Source organism: Amblyomma americanum, chromosome 10 (assembly GCF_052857255.1).
Source record: "Amblyomma americanum isolate KBUSLIRL-KWMA chromosome 10, ASM5285725v1, whole genome shotgun sequence".
Lineage (NCBI taxonomy): Eukaryota > Metazoa > Arthropoda > Arachnida > Ixodida > Ixodidae > Amblyomma > Amblyomma americanum.
In genome coordinates, this window is record NC_135506.1 from 18,022,698 (window position 1) to 18,036,225 (window position 13,528).

The following is a 13,528-nucleotide window of genomic DNA, read 5'->3' on the forward strand; positions in this document are numbered from 1 at the left end:
AGATCGTCCCGAGGGCACCAGATGGCGCCAGTTACCCGGCAGCTGCGCGCGTGCCTGCCACATGGGGACCAATCAGCGCGTGCACACTGGCGGTGGGCGGGCTCGCGGTATTCCGGTAACGTTAACGGTAAGCTAAAGGTGTCTAATAGCACTGTTGCAGGCTCAAGGTGGGCGCGATGAAGTTTCGATTTCACTTGCGCGCGAAAAAGGCAGACGCCCGCAGAAGGCTTTGAGTCGAGCGTTGTGGTTAGTGTATTTGCAGACACACTTTTATCGCGTCACAATAGAAGGCTTGCAAATTCCTACGCTCGCCCGTCGCAGACATTCCCAAGGCAGTCTGTGGTCTGTGCTTCTTCGCATGAACCATCGTCCGACTTTTTTTCATTTTATTAAAAAAAAAACAAATGAGACTGATAGGGACGACCTGTCGTTCCCAGCGTAAATAATAATAAGTAAAGAAAACACAGTGGAGGGAAAGACAAAAAACGGAAGGAACAAGCAGCGACAAGAACAAGAAATTAAGTAACACAGATAACAATGAACTATCACAGCAGTGCAGAATCTAGTGTTCGTCTCCGTTGCGTCGCTGGGCAGCGTCTGGTGAACATTTGGCCGTTGGTTCGAATCCAGAGGTTGGCCACTGCAACGACAAAGGGCACACATGCGACTGAATGTCAGCTCATTGGCGGTCCTACGAAAAGTTCAATAGACTGTCTATAGTGTGTCTAGGAGCTGCCTGAAGAAATTTTCGTAAGGCTTACAAAGGGTCGGAACCATTTCCTCGCTTGCAGAAAATGGAAACAACGCTCATCTTTGAAGAATCACATCACTTCTCACCCTCTTGCGAAGTTAAAATGCCACAGTGATAGCTTTCCCTTCCTTCAAGGCAGTGGGACATTCGAAAGACACTTTTGAACTCGTTCCCAAACTTGCGTTGCAGAATGCAGCCCTTCCACAAATTTTCCAGTTTATTTGCACAAGGCAGCAAAATTGGCACTTATACCCACGACGCTAGTTTGTCACGCCTTACTTCCCTAAACCTTCCCCCCACCATGCATGGCGAACGCTTTCAGAATGCACAGTTAGACAGTGCTCATGATTGTTGCATGATTACTTTCTCTGTAATGCAAGGAATTCGTCACGTGACGTGTTCTATCATGTTAAGTGCTGACATCCCCCCCAAACTTTTTTTTTTCGTTCGTATAGCAGTTTTTGCACGTTACTTCATCCCTGTCGTCTGCGGGCCTCAGAATCGCCTGGAAATCGGTGCCAAATATCTCCGGCGCAGTAGTTCCTAAACAAATACAGCCCATAAGGAGCCAACATAAGCCGACAGTAAGTTTGCACCCGAATTAAACGGAAGGAAAGATGCCGGCTGTTGATACACACTCGCAGACCTTTCGTATGTCATTCCAATGTCACCAAGCTATTGGTGAACTTCGGACTGGTCCTACTGGCCCAGTTAGGCGGTCTTCCGTATGCGTATGCGTATACATAGACACCAGCATTTCTGCTTTCCACGCATTCTCTGCGGTGGGCGTCACGGGAAAGGAGGAAAGCGCCCTGCGTACCGTGCTTGGTCCCATGTAGCACGGAGCATGCGCCGTGGAGGGTGCGCACATCGTAGCTACCGTCTTCGCGCATGTTGTACCAGAAGGCGGCCGAACCCTGCAGCAAGCACCCAACACACGTGATCGGCATGGCGGGCCAAAAAAAAAAAAGAAAGCCGAACAGTGAGCAAAAAGACAACCGTCTTTCCACATATGAAACATTTGGTTCTCAAAAGAAAGGCCGGGGTGATTCCGAAAGTGATTCCGCCGCGTATCTAAACTAAGTGCCCGCTGCCTGCGGTTGTGGTGTCGTGTCAACGTGGGCATCGTTTTCCAAGCCTTGTTGACTAAGCTGACCAAGAAAGGGAGAATGTAGGTTAGCATCGTAAGGTGATGCACATTTTAAGAATTGACTGATGGGCTTGTCACCCGAGAAGCTCCGAGGAAAAGGCTCTGCGTGATAGAATCCCTTTTCTAAAGGCTTGTGAAACGTCGCAGAATGGTACACAGCATAGCACGAAGTGAGTTACATTCCTGGCCTCGACAAACAAGTAGCTAGTCGTTTGGAGGAACCGAGGAAGCTTGAGGGAGACCGTCAGATATCAAAGCACTTATCTTAATTGCGTGGGATCTTTCTCTTTTTACTGCAGTCTCACTCGCTATAACTAAATAGGTCAAGTTGACGTAAACCCTGAGGTGTTCTTCACAAATGCTAGCGGCGAACGCCCTGCAATGGCTACCGTTAGCCGTTCTAGAACGGCTTATGTAATGAATGTACCGTTAGACTACGATGCAGCCTTTCACATTGTATTTTGCGCTCACGTTCTCAAGTACAGCGCCACTCCGGGCACCAATGCGATCCATAGGAGGACCATCCTTATAAAAATGGTCTATAGACAGTCTATAGACTTGCTATAGACTCTATTGCCTTAAATTTATTTTGTCTACTCATAATCTATAGGCTGTCTATAGGATTTGTATTGCCTATAGACTGTTCTCTAGGGCTCGTCTATATATATTCTATAGACTTTACAGACAGAAGTATATGGATAGTCTATGGACTATCTCAAGAAGTTTTTGTAAGGGCAGTCCAGCTTTCTTGGAAATCACTTTTAACTGTGAGGAATCTGTAGAACATTGTAAGATACTGTTATGAACATGCAGATGGGAATGGTTTAATCTCCCGATGAGTGACAAAATCTTGCTTTTAAAGTTTCTCCTATGCTCGCCCCGAATAGTCAAGACTGGAATAGAAAACCAATTGGGCGCGTTTTTGACAAAGAAGTAGAAAACTAAAAAAACGTCCCGAGAGGGGATCTTCGGATATATTAATTGTAATGGCGTAATCTTACGATATGCGAAAAGAATTATTTCATAAACACCTTCCAGTTGAAAAATTCGCTGGTCCAGAATTTCGGGGTATGTTCGAAATGTACGAACCAGTTAGTGCTTTCTCATATGTTGCACAGAACAAAAAGGCATAATTACCGCGCCTTAAATAGGTAATTTCTAAACAAAAACATACGTCGGTTTAATTTTCTTGTACAATGCACACGGTGTCACAGTCAGTGCGATCCAAGAGTTTAAACAAACCGGCTCAGCTCAAAGCACTAAATGTAAAATAGTATAACGGAATTCGGCACTGAAATCTAAAGCAGTGAAAGTTCAGGAAATCCTTAGCACGATCTCCGAGAGGTGATTAGGCTCAACACGAGGCGCAACTCGTGATCAACGACAAGGTATACGAGTTACGTGCAAAATAAGAGCGCGCGGATAAAACGCTTACCATCCGTGGAGAAACCGCTGCCTTGGCGTAGGGGAACACGGTAGAGCCTCCCAAGCTCACGTCTGACAACTGCAGCGACGAAACAGAAAAATAGATAAAGAAAAAGCGCAGGCTATTTTATTACGTTTGCGCACTTCTAGCGGACAGCCACCGCATTAATGGCCTGTGTTTGGTGGCGCGTAAGAAATTAGACATTTTTACCATACCGTGTACCGTGTTGCCGTTAGCGTTACCAGAGTACCGGGATCCCGCCCACTGCCAGTGAGCACGCGCTGATTGGTCCCGACGCGGGAGGTATGCGTGCAACTGCCAGGTACGTGGCGCCATCTGGTGCCGTCGAGGCGATGTGCGCATGCGCATTGGCGGTGGACGGGATCCCGGTACTCAGGTAATGCTAACGGTAACACGGTACACGGTGTGCTAAAGGTGTCTATTAACACTAGTTTCTCAACGTTATACACTTCCCGGTTCGACAATATGGTTTCTAGGTGTAGTTCTTGCAAATCACGTCAATTGCCGTGAAGGAATGGCTCCTATTCCTCGCTGTCAGGAACATGATACACTAAACAGAATGAAATATCCACCCTGGTAAACTGAATTTCATGCGTCTCATCATGATCATCTTACAAAAAAACGGCTGTGGTAGAGGCCTACAAATAAAGCTGTGCAGTTCAGTAATCAGTCGAATCTTATTGGTCGCGATGGAGTATTGTATGAGGAGGGGGGGGGGGGCGAAATATATTTAAAAAAATTGACCATTAGCATAAACGTGTATTCACATTCTCTTTGTCCGTAAAAACATGTTTTCAAAATGACCAAGCATGCGGACGAAACTGCGAGCAAACAGGAATTTGCCTATTACGAGCACACGGCGTTTAGCTGAGATTACCGCCGAGGTTCAGTCAGGATACTGAGAGTTGCTGCAGTGGTAAATGGAGTGCACAAACTGCAACAGAGTATCCCGTCTGCTTGAAAAAAAAAATCTCTCTACGAATTGTAGAGCATATCAGCGGTTTAGACTTCCTTCCAGGAAAAAAAACAACAACTACAACAGTATATGTTACCCCGTGAAACCCACCTCATATGTATACAAGTTCTCTGCCTGCTGTGTTCTCGAATTTCACAGCGGATCACCTGCGATAGTTCTTCCAGTAAACAAAATTGTAAATCAAGACCCTTGGTTCACATTACGAAGTGCTTAAACAGCCATTGAGCCACGTTAGCGTAATCACTACACGCGTACTGTGTTTTGCGTCCCAATTCATTTCTTCGGCTGCGCAAAAACACGACCGAGAAGCGAAAGCGAACCATGTTGCCCACTTTCACCCCTCGTGTCTGCCCAGAGAGCCAACTCACGTAGAACATAAAGGTAGCGATGCGGTCACCGGACTCCTTATCCGTCTCGTCCATTTCTTCTTTCTGCGCAAGAAAAAAAAAAAAGACGGGAGAACAGGAATAAATAGAGTAAGTAATGGAACGCACGCATTTCCGTGAACGTAGACACGGGACAGCCCGTCGTGCGGAAAGCAAGCAGAATGAAGTCGCGCATTCACGTTTGGGGTCAATGACGAACGCCATCGTCTCTTCTTTCGCTCGTTACTTCTTCCTCTTCGCTCTTGCTCGCAAAGAGCGGAGAAGGAAAGCGGAGAGTAGAGGGAAAGGGGGAACGTGAGGTTTCTCCCTGGCGCTTCCCACAGGGACGTTGTCGGTGGCTTTGAGGAAAGTAATGGCATGCAATAGCGCAAAAATGCAGCGAAAATGCTGCTGCGCCGTCGCGTTCAGCACGAAGAACTTCGCCGAAGGCACAAAAGGGGAACGAGACTACAGAGAAGAGTACGCAGTGGAAAACTGTGAAAAAAAAAATTAAATATATCAAGAGGAGAACGGTGAAGACATGTGCCAAATTCAGCTGAACGGAATAAAGTATCAAAGGAAAGGAAATGCGTTCAGTAATTAAGAATAAGCACACAACGACGCGGAAATAAATGAAGAAATGTGAATCGATAGAATAAACAAAAGTACATCTTGGCAACTGATCTTGTGCTATGCCATGATGTTCTTTTTTCAGCTATTGGAGTTCCGCTCACTGCGAATTACAGATTGTTCGGTTAGGCGCCAAGGAAGAAATTACGTTACTTATGCCGTGAAATTTTTCCATACTGGCACGTCACTCATGACGTTCTAAAGAATTAGGTCGCCGAAGCGGGCTAAAACAAACTCTATGCTTGTTTGCTGGCGGCCATCGCGACTCGTCGTGACTCGGCGGTTCAACGCAGTCGTTATTCGCCATAAAATCTGCATGGCTACGCAGTTGTCGAACTGCACGGCTGGACATGCCTTACGCAACGCTAAGCTAACCCTGACGGCCCATTTCCTGACGGACGTGGCACCGTTTGCATAGACGATCTTCTGTTTGATAAGTTGGAGTGCGGCGGCAATGTTTGATCTTTTTTCTTCATTCTTTCTTTTTTCTTCTCCGTATGGCGACATCAAGTATTCACCCGCAGAGATTCCATTCACCACTTGCGGCCGTATTCGCAAATCTAGGGTGGCAGTTTTTTAAACATTGTCCTCTGCCTACAATGTCCCGTTGCTCCACCATCGGGCCTTCATTTTATCGTCCTGAACATGCGCAAAGCCTTCTCGACACCAGAAAACGATTGACGAGTTTCCTGCGCGCATGCTCTTCAGCGAACGGCGCTTCCTCGATCAACGACACGACGGAGTGCGGGACAGTAATTAAGTGCAGTGCTAACACCCCGTATGCCAACGCAGACCGTCACGTGGTCTCCACACGCACCGGACTCAAGCCAGAACAAGCGGACTGGTTTTGAAGTGTCGTTGAGTCAGGGATTAAGTGGATTAAGCGCAGCGCTGACAACGCGCTGCGTGGCAGGCCTGTCCACAGGTGGGTCATGCGCGCAAGCTCTGGCTAGATGAAGCCAGCACTGTAAACTATGCCCTGAACTAAGCCCAAGGCACCATTGTGAACTGATCAAAAATGGCCACTCCCCATCGCATCCTTTTCCGCAAGGCAAATCTGCAGTAGCGACTGGCGGCCGCTAGTGGGGCGCGCTACTGGAAGAAGGCCGATTGGTAGTTTCCGCTTGTGACGTCAGAGCTGATAGATAGCCAGCAATGTGATTTGCTTATTCATGTTTAAAAGCAGGGTTAGCCAGTGGTAGAAAGGAAAAGCAATTAATCAAAAAAACAAAACAAATATTTACAGAATACACGACTCTTGGCTGCCACAATACAGAAATTATTTCCACCAGGATTTTATGTTTATCATATTGCCCCGAATCTTTGCGGTGCTTTTCCTTCTTCAAACCTGCCACCACGCCGCTTTATCGCTTAGTTTGCGGCGCAAGACGCGACCAGATTTATCTCGATTGATCGCATCCAGGCAGAGCTGATTCTACGTTGTTCCAGAATGTTCTAGTAACTTTGCACGCTTTACCTGGAAAGTTCGCTATCAGCTTTAAATTGAGCACGGCCGACAGCGGCGGTTGTTCTGTTCGACGAGCGCCGAGCACGCTTGTTGCTACGCCGCCAGCCGAGTGGTTCAATCCATTGTGGGCGCTAGTCAGCCCAAATAAAGAGTTTTGTTTAGGCACCATTTTCGCAGCCTTTCTGCTTTCCGGACTGCAGTCACCACTTCGTGGCAATATTTTTCACCTGACAGAGAGGCCAATCAGAAGAATAGCGAGGTCGCGGATTTACGCAAGCGGATGGCCGTTACAAATTAAAGGAAAAATCAAAATAAAACAAAATTAGAACATGAACGTTGCATTAATTCAAGCTTGTTCGCACGTGCTTGCTTGTAAAACCGGCTCTTGGTAGGGTACCGCACACGTGCTAGCGAATCAATATACCTGAAATTTTATAAAATAGCTCAGGCTGACACAATCAGCGTAACATGCTTTGGCTTATGAGATAGCGGACTGAATTATCAAGAAGGCTTCAGTGAAGCTCAGGCTAATGATATGTGAAAAGCCTTTGAAAATCTGGAATGAGTTGCGAGCGCAAACAACTTCTCTATGTCAAGTGCATTTCGTGATTGTACGATCTTTTTTGCCTCATCGGCTCTCTTGACTGAGGTTTGGTGTCATTCGGATAACGCTAGCTCTAACGCCCACAACGCTGAGAGAGTGTACCGGGCCAATTCATTCATTCATTCATTCATTCATTCATTCATTCATTCATTCATTCATTCATTCATTCATTCATTCATTCATTCATTCATTTTGAATTGAGCCCACGGCAAGACATACGCGCTCTTTAGTGACGACCTCAAATTACTCCTGTCTCGTGCGAGCCAAGACCACGTTATTGCAGCAGATTTCGTGATCTTATCACTGCTCCTTTCTAGATCACCTTCATTATGTTTTCCTTATCTGCGTACCTGCACTGACAAAAAGGTAAACCACGAGTTGTCACTGCTGCGCACTTAATGAGCGTTGCTCGTTGCCAGTTAATTTTCCAATGGCCCCCTGTTCTGTTAACGAGATTCTCAGCGTCCTCTGCTGAAAATTCACCGCATTCCATTCAGTCCCGCCTGGTTCGCGCCTTGGTCACACCGCAACCGCAGTGCACATTCTTTGAACGGTCGTGATCGCGAACCCAGAAATATGCGCTTCCTCTTAACTCGTCATCCAGAAATTTTAACAACTGTCTCCCTTATTCTGTACGAGAAGCGAATAAGTTAGCCCTTCCCGTGTCGCTCCTCGGGTGATTCCTTCAAGCGCAAGAATTATCGTTCTTCCTTTTCACGGTTTTCAAGCCTCCCATATTGCTGGTTACTGAAACTTAATTCACAACTATTGCTGTGACGGAGGATTTGAAAAAGGAACAATTTATGCAGAGCACGCATCGAGGAACCAGGTTATCTCCACTCACCTGCTGTTCGGTGAGCCCTTCGAACAGGTAGTCGTGGTGGGGTTCGTAGTGGCCACCGGGACCGTAGGAGTTGTACTGTTGGCCGCGCAGGCCCAGTTAAGGAAAAAGAAAAAGAGAACGAAAGGAAGGTTGCAGGGGTAAGCACCAAACGACCAACAAATATCACTTGCCCCGTTTAACGATAGCTATACGTGTGGTCAGGTAAGATCACATGACTCCTGTCCTCCGCGCAAGCACCGTTCGATTCCGCGGGGGCGCAGTTCTCAGCAGTAACCACAACTAGTTCACTATATTCTCGGAGTCCAGTTTTTACTTTTGACACACAGCGTCGTTGAGGGAGAGAGGGTGGTTGCGATATGGTGCCAGCGGTGTCGTCCAGGCAGTGAGGAAAACGCAAGGCAAAGGGGAAAAAAAGACGTTACGCGTCGTAATACGCTTGTCCACTCGTTTGAAATGCAAATCGAAGCCGCAAGCTTGAAGCAGAATCTCATTTACTTTGGACAAGGCTGGGAGAAGTTAATTCAGATTGGTGCACCGTTAATGGGGGAAGACTAAGCAGGGCTTATCTTGGCTACCAACATTTCTGGAAACTCGTTTTCAAGAAGTTTTTTCGGTTTGGTTTATGGCGCTTAACGTTCCGAAGCGACTCAGGCTATGAGGGATACCGTAGTGGAGGGCTCAGTATCATTTAGACCACCCGGGGTTCTTTAGCGTGCTCTGACATCGCACAGCACGCAGGCCTGTAGCATTTCGACCCCATCTAAATACGACCGCCACGGCCGGTATCGAACCCGCATATTTCGGGTCAGCAGCCGAACACCATAACCACTGAGCGACTAGCGGCGGCGTCAAGAGGTTTCCGTTTAGCTCCATGTTACTAATGTCACGCTTCATCACGTTTAGGGCAAGCACCATTGTGGTTGCCCTATAAGTAAAAGGTCATGTCGAGTACGCTGTACCCACATAACACAATGTTTACACAGCTGACCTAAGAGATCAAAGGGTGCCAGGAATCAAACACGTGCGCCAATGAAAAGACAGCGCTGAGTTGTGAACAAGATACATCCTTCTTGCAGATACGTTATCCTCGCTATCCTGACATTTTGAAGGCAACACTACACCTGCTGTTCACACTTTTATGGGTTGTTGCTAAGAAGTAACATTCCTAGCAAGCTACATCACAGCTTTTTTTCGCAATATACTTTGAATGTTAATCCGCCTGCCTCCCAGCGCAAGTCGCGCCAGATATAAAGGTGCGCCATGCGTCGCGTCTTGTTTGACGAGGGGACCCTTAGGTTTAGTAAGTACTCCACATCCTTGCCTGGATGGGGGCCTTACGCTGGCGCGTTAGGAAGTAAAGATCAGCGTACTTCCGGGAAAGGCATGCAGTCCGCTGGAGAGTGCGCCGGGTCTCCAACAGCGTGGTAGGACGCGCACTCAACGAGGAGTCTAACTCTCCCTCAGAGTTTTCCAACACTCGTAGCTCCGTTATCACTCCGTTTTATCACTCGTAGCTTCGTTACCATCATGATAATTACCGTCTCAGTTCAATCCACACTTCCGTATGACTCGCCGCTTAGCGCATTCAAGGCATTTACGTTTTGCGTAGGGAAAGCCATGGGCGCATTTGAAAGCTAAACCTCGAAGCCGCTAAGTATCTGGCCGAATAAACTTTTCCAACTTGTACGCCGCCATATTGTTTGCTGCACAGCTGTGAGCAGCTGGCTCTTCAAGCGTTTGCTGGACTTCGCCCCTTTGCTCGCAATGACTCAGCGAGAAATGAGAAAGAGAAGGGGAGGGAGTGTTTTGTGTTCTTTGTACGGCCTTCGCGTCTGTCTCTTGTAGTCTATTTTTAGTAGAAAAGCATCAGCAGAAGAACAGAAACGACCCGAACCACCACGCCTTCAAGTGAGCAGATGATCCCAGATTGATAAGCACTTAGATTAAGAAGGATGCAAGGCGACATAGCTTCGTCGGAGGAAGGCTGGAACACCGTAATAAGAAAACAAAAGGGGGGGGGGGGGGGGGACTGAGAAGGCAAAGAAAGCCGTACGAACTGGGTACGCAACTTTGTGACCTGGAACAAACCAGTCTCAGGAAACTTTTTGGGTTGTTTGAGAAGAAAGAAATAAGATTGAGGCACGCAACGAGCAAGGGCACGCAAAAGGGCACTGCACAAACCACACGTGCTCACTGTATTGAAAGTGTGCCTCGCCCGCGTGGCAGAACTCTTCCTTCTCCTATACATTACGTCGAACCGTTCTCAGACTGGTTAAAAGCTCGAACCTTATCGCTGGCTTTCCTCGCTGCCTTGTCGCTCTAGAAGATATCGCCATTGGATCTCGTGCACTGCCCCGCTGTGGTTTCCTTAACCATCATTTCTCGTCTGGAACTGATTGTGCTATATGTTTATCCTCGTAAGAGTTCGAGCGCCGCGTTACTGGCTTGTTTTATGTCAGATTCGAATGCTAGCGTACGTCACTTGATATGGCCGGCCCTATACCGGGAGGAACAGTCTGCGTCACCGAACTGATGATATTAGTGAAACTATTGCTGAAGCTTCGGCCTTTTGGGCATTTGTTACACAGTAAGTTCAGAAAATCAAGGCGCGCGAATGACTGCCTGGCGCAGCCATATGCTCTGGAATAGGGGGACCCTAGATACACGCGCTCATTGGCTGACTATGCGCTGACGTCGCGTTCGCGGTCTCGTACCTGGAAGATCTCCGAGTCGCCTTTGTCGTAGTCTGTGGAGAGACCCGTGAGCATGGAAACGCGTTCGTTGACCCTGGCCAGCAGCGGGTCCGAGTCGGGGCTGATCCAGGCCACTTGGCTGATGCGGCCGTGGGACACCAGGTTCTGTCCCGTCTCCCGGACCGTGGCCCGGGCAAGCTGCGGGAAAGAACGCGGGTAGCTTGCAGTCACGAAGAGACAGAAAACTTCTTTAAATCGGAAAGGGTACCGTGAAGAATATATTATTATTAGTTGTATTTGTTCGATAACATAAATTCAGACCGGGGAAAGATAGAACAGGCTGACAGTTGCCACCTGAAGGGGGACCGCCTCTGCCTGTTGCAGAAAACACAGAAGTGGGACAGAATGTAAAAAGAAAGTACTTTATGCTCCTTATGAAATGTATTGGTCCGGCGCGGTAAGTTCGAGGCTGCATGCTTTTTGGCAACTGTGGCGCTGTTCGGTGAAGGAACAGCTGTGTTTGAGTATAGTTTCTATATCGGCGTGGCTTGATGCTTCATTGCTAAAAGTCGAAAGTGCGAAAATATGGTCGTACGGTGTTTTGTCATGTCGCTCCTTTGCTTCAATCAGCCAATCAGTCAATCGCTCAATCAATCAATCAATCAATCAATTATTCCTGATGGCAGCAAAATAAAGCTTTTAAACATTTGCTGTCATCCATAGCGTTATGACAGTCGTAAACTCCGAAGGAAATGAAAAGTGGCAAGGGCAAGTCATCCAGATGACATCATTCGTCCTTCACGCTCAGATAATCCGAAATGGTCTTTCTCAAGAAGTGTCGCCTACTATGCGCCCTCGAACAATTTTAAATAGGTTAATAATCATTTTTCCCAATAAAGATTGTGTGAACCTGCATTTTCTGAACTGATTCGTTCGTTTTGTAACACGCCGAGCAGGGGCATCTTTCGAACTATTAAAGTGGCGTTAAGTGTGGACAGCCTGACTGCCTACACGAGGCGTGAGAAAATGCAACGTGAAGGCGAAGCCAACGAGAGACAGAGAGCTTTTAACTACGAACTTCCCTGCAATGATCACTACGCCTTCCTCTTTACCTTGCACATATACATAGACCGAAACATCGTTTTCGTACTCTTCTCAACAACTGCTGTATTGAACGGTCACTTTTATATGTTCTGACTGCTCCAATAGAGGCGCGACGCTGTACACTGTAAGCATAAATTACCACATGAGGGAGTGAAAAATAACTAAATTGTCCTCTACCCCACTTCCTTTTAGGGGCAAGAAATGCTGTCCAAGTCCCTGGGTTGATTTGGATCACTGAATATACGGAATGATTACTGTTAGCAAGGGAGGCATATTCCCAGCTGAAAGCATAGCAACTTGATGCAATTAGCGAAGGAAGGGGACTTTTAAACGTGGCGCCGGAGGCCTTGAGGTTAACAATTAGGGGTGATTGAAACCGTGGTTAAAATATTAGTAACTGCAAGAACTTCGCATGTTTTGAATAGGAAATACATTTCCGTTGCCAGCCGTATACGGGTTCCGCATTTTTAGAGATCGAAATCTACCCCAGACCTTGCGCAGCATACACTGCCTATACTAGGGAGTGCGCAAGAATACCGTTTACTCCAATTTTACTCCCTTGTAGGGCAACTCTTGTTTAGAGTGTATGACGTAATCTGCGGATCGTATACACGGCCACACTTGTTCACGAACGAACGCTGAATGGAAGTGCGGGCGCTTTCGAAAGATGGAGATACCAATTTGCTTGAGCGTTTATCGCGGAAGAAAACGCCGTCCGCTGATAATCGATGCTCGATCGACGTCGAAGAGGACGCGTGAAACACGCGCGACCGACCTTGGCCAAACGCGAGGCCCGCGGGATGATTTGCCGTTGCGCGACCGGCGTGCGTGCGAGCACTTCGCCGTGACTGCGGCCGCTTATGTAATTGAAGTCGGGCACGCAAGAAGTCTTCTTCGCCAAACACAAAGGGTGGCTCCCATTAACCTCACCTCAATCATATTTCAATTTAACCGGGCACAATGGGAGAGTAAAAAAAAAAAAACTCGATGTGATAACGCCGTCAAGGACCGGGTCCCACAATTTTCTTTTTTCTCTGTGTATACATGAGAGGCAGTGTGGGTGAACACGTAAATGCCTGTTGAGCTCTAGACGGTCGCTGGAGGAACTAAGCTGTGTTTTCGGCCGTTTGCACGTGTATACGAGATAGGCAGAGCGGCATGTCCGTCGTATTATTTGCCTTATGGGGTGTCGTAACTGCGCTTTGTTGAGCCTTATGTCGCCAGTTCAAGTGTTTTTCTTCAAATATGTGCAAAGGAATAGCCAGGGCCATAATCAGGCACCAGCATCTCCTTTTATGTCCGTGTCAATAAAAAAAAAAAGGCAGAGCGGCGTTGTGCAGGCGGAAGAGAAAAGCCAGCAATTACTTCAATTTTTTTGGCATCTTTGAATCCTTGTGATTGCGTTGCAAGGAAATATCATTCTTTTCACATCAAAATCGAGCAAATATGGAAGCGGACCGGCTTGCAGCTCATTGAAATCTGCAATATAGAGGTAA

General features: G+C 47.3%; 1 protein-coding gene across 1 annotated transcript in view; it reads right to left on the reverse strand.

Moving 5' to 3' along the window:
• Positions 1–350: 350 nt before the first annotated feature.
• Positions 351–13,528, reverse strand: part of LOC144106371 (prolyl 4-hydroxylase subunit alpha-2-like) — a 49,018-nt gene continuing 35,840 nt past the window's right edge. The window contains exons 9-14 of the mRNA XM_077639151.1: positions 10,950–11,126; positions 8,236–8,310; positions 4,693–4,755; positions 3,337–3,405; positions 1,572–1,668; positions 351–640 (exon numbers count right to left, since the gene is read on the reverse strand). Coding sequence (XP_077495277.1) covers positions 546–640; positions 1,572–1,668; positions 3,337–3,405; positions 4,693–4,755; positions 8,236–8,310; positions 10,950–11,126 — 576 coding nt within the window. The 3' untranslated portion in view covers positions 351–545. The remainder of the gene's footprint in view (positions 641–1,571; positions 1,669–3,336; positions 3,406–4,692; positions 4,756–8,235; positions 8,311–10,949; positions 11,127–13,528) is intronic.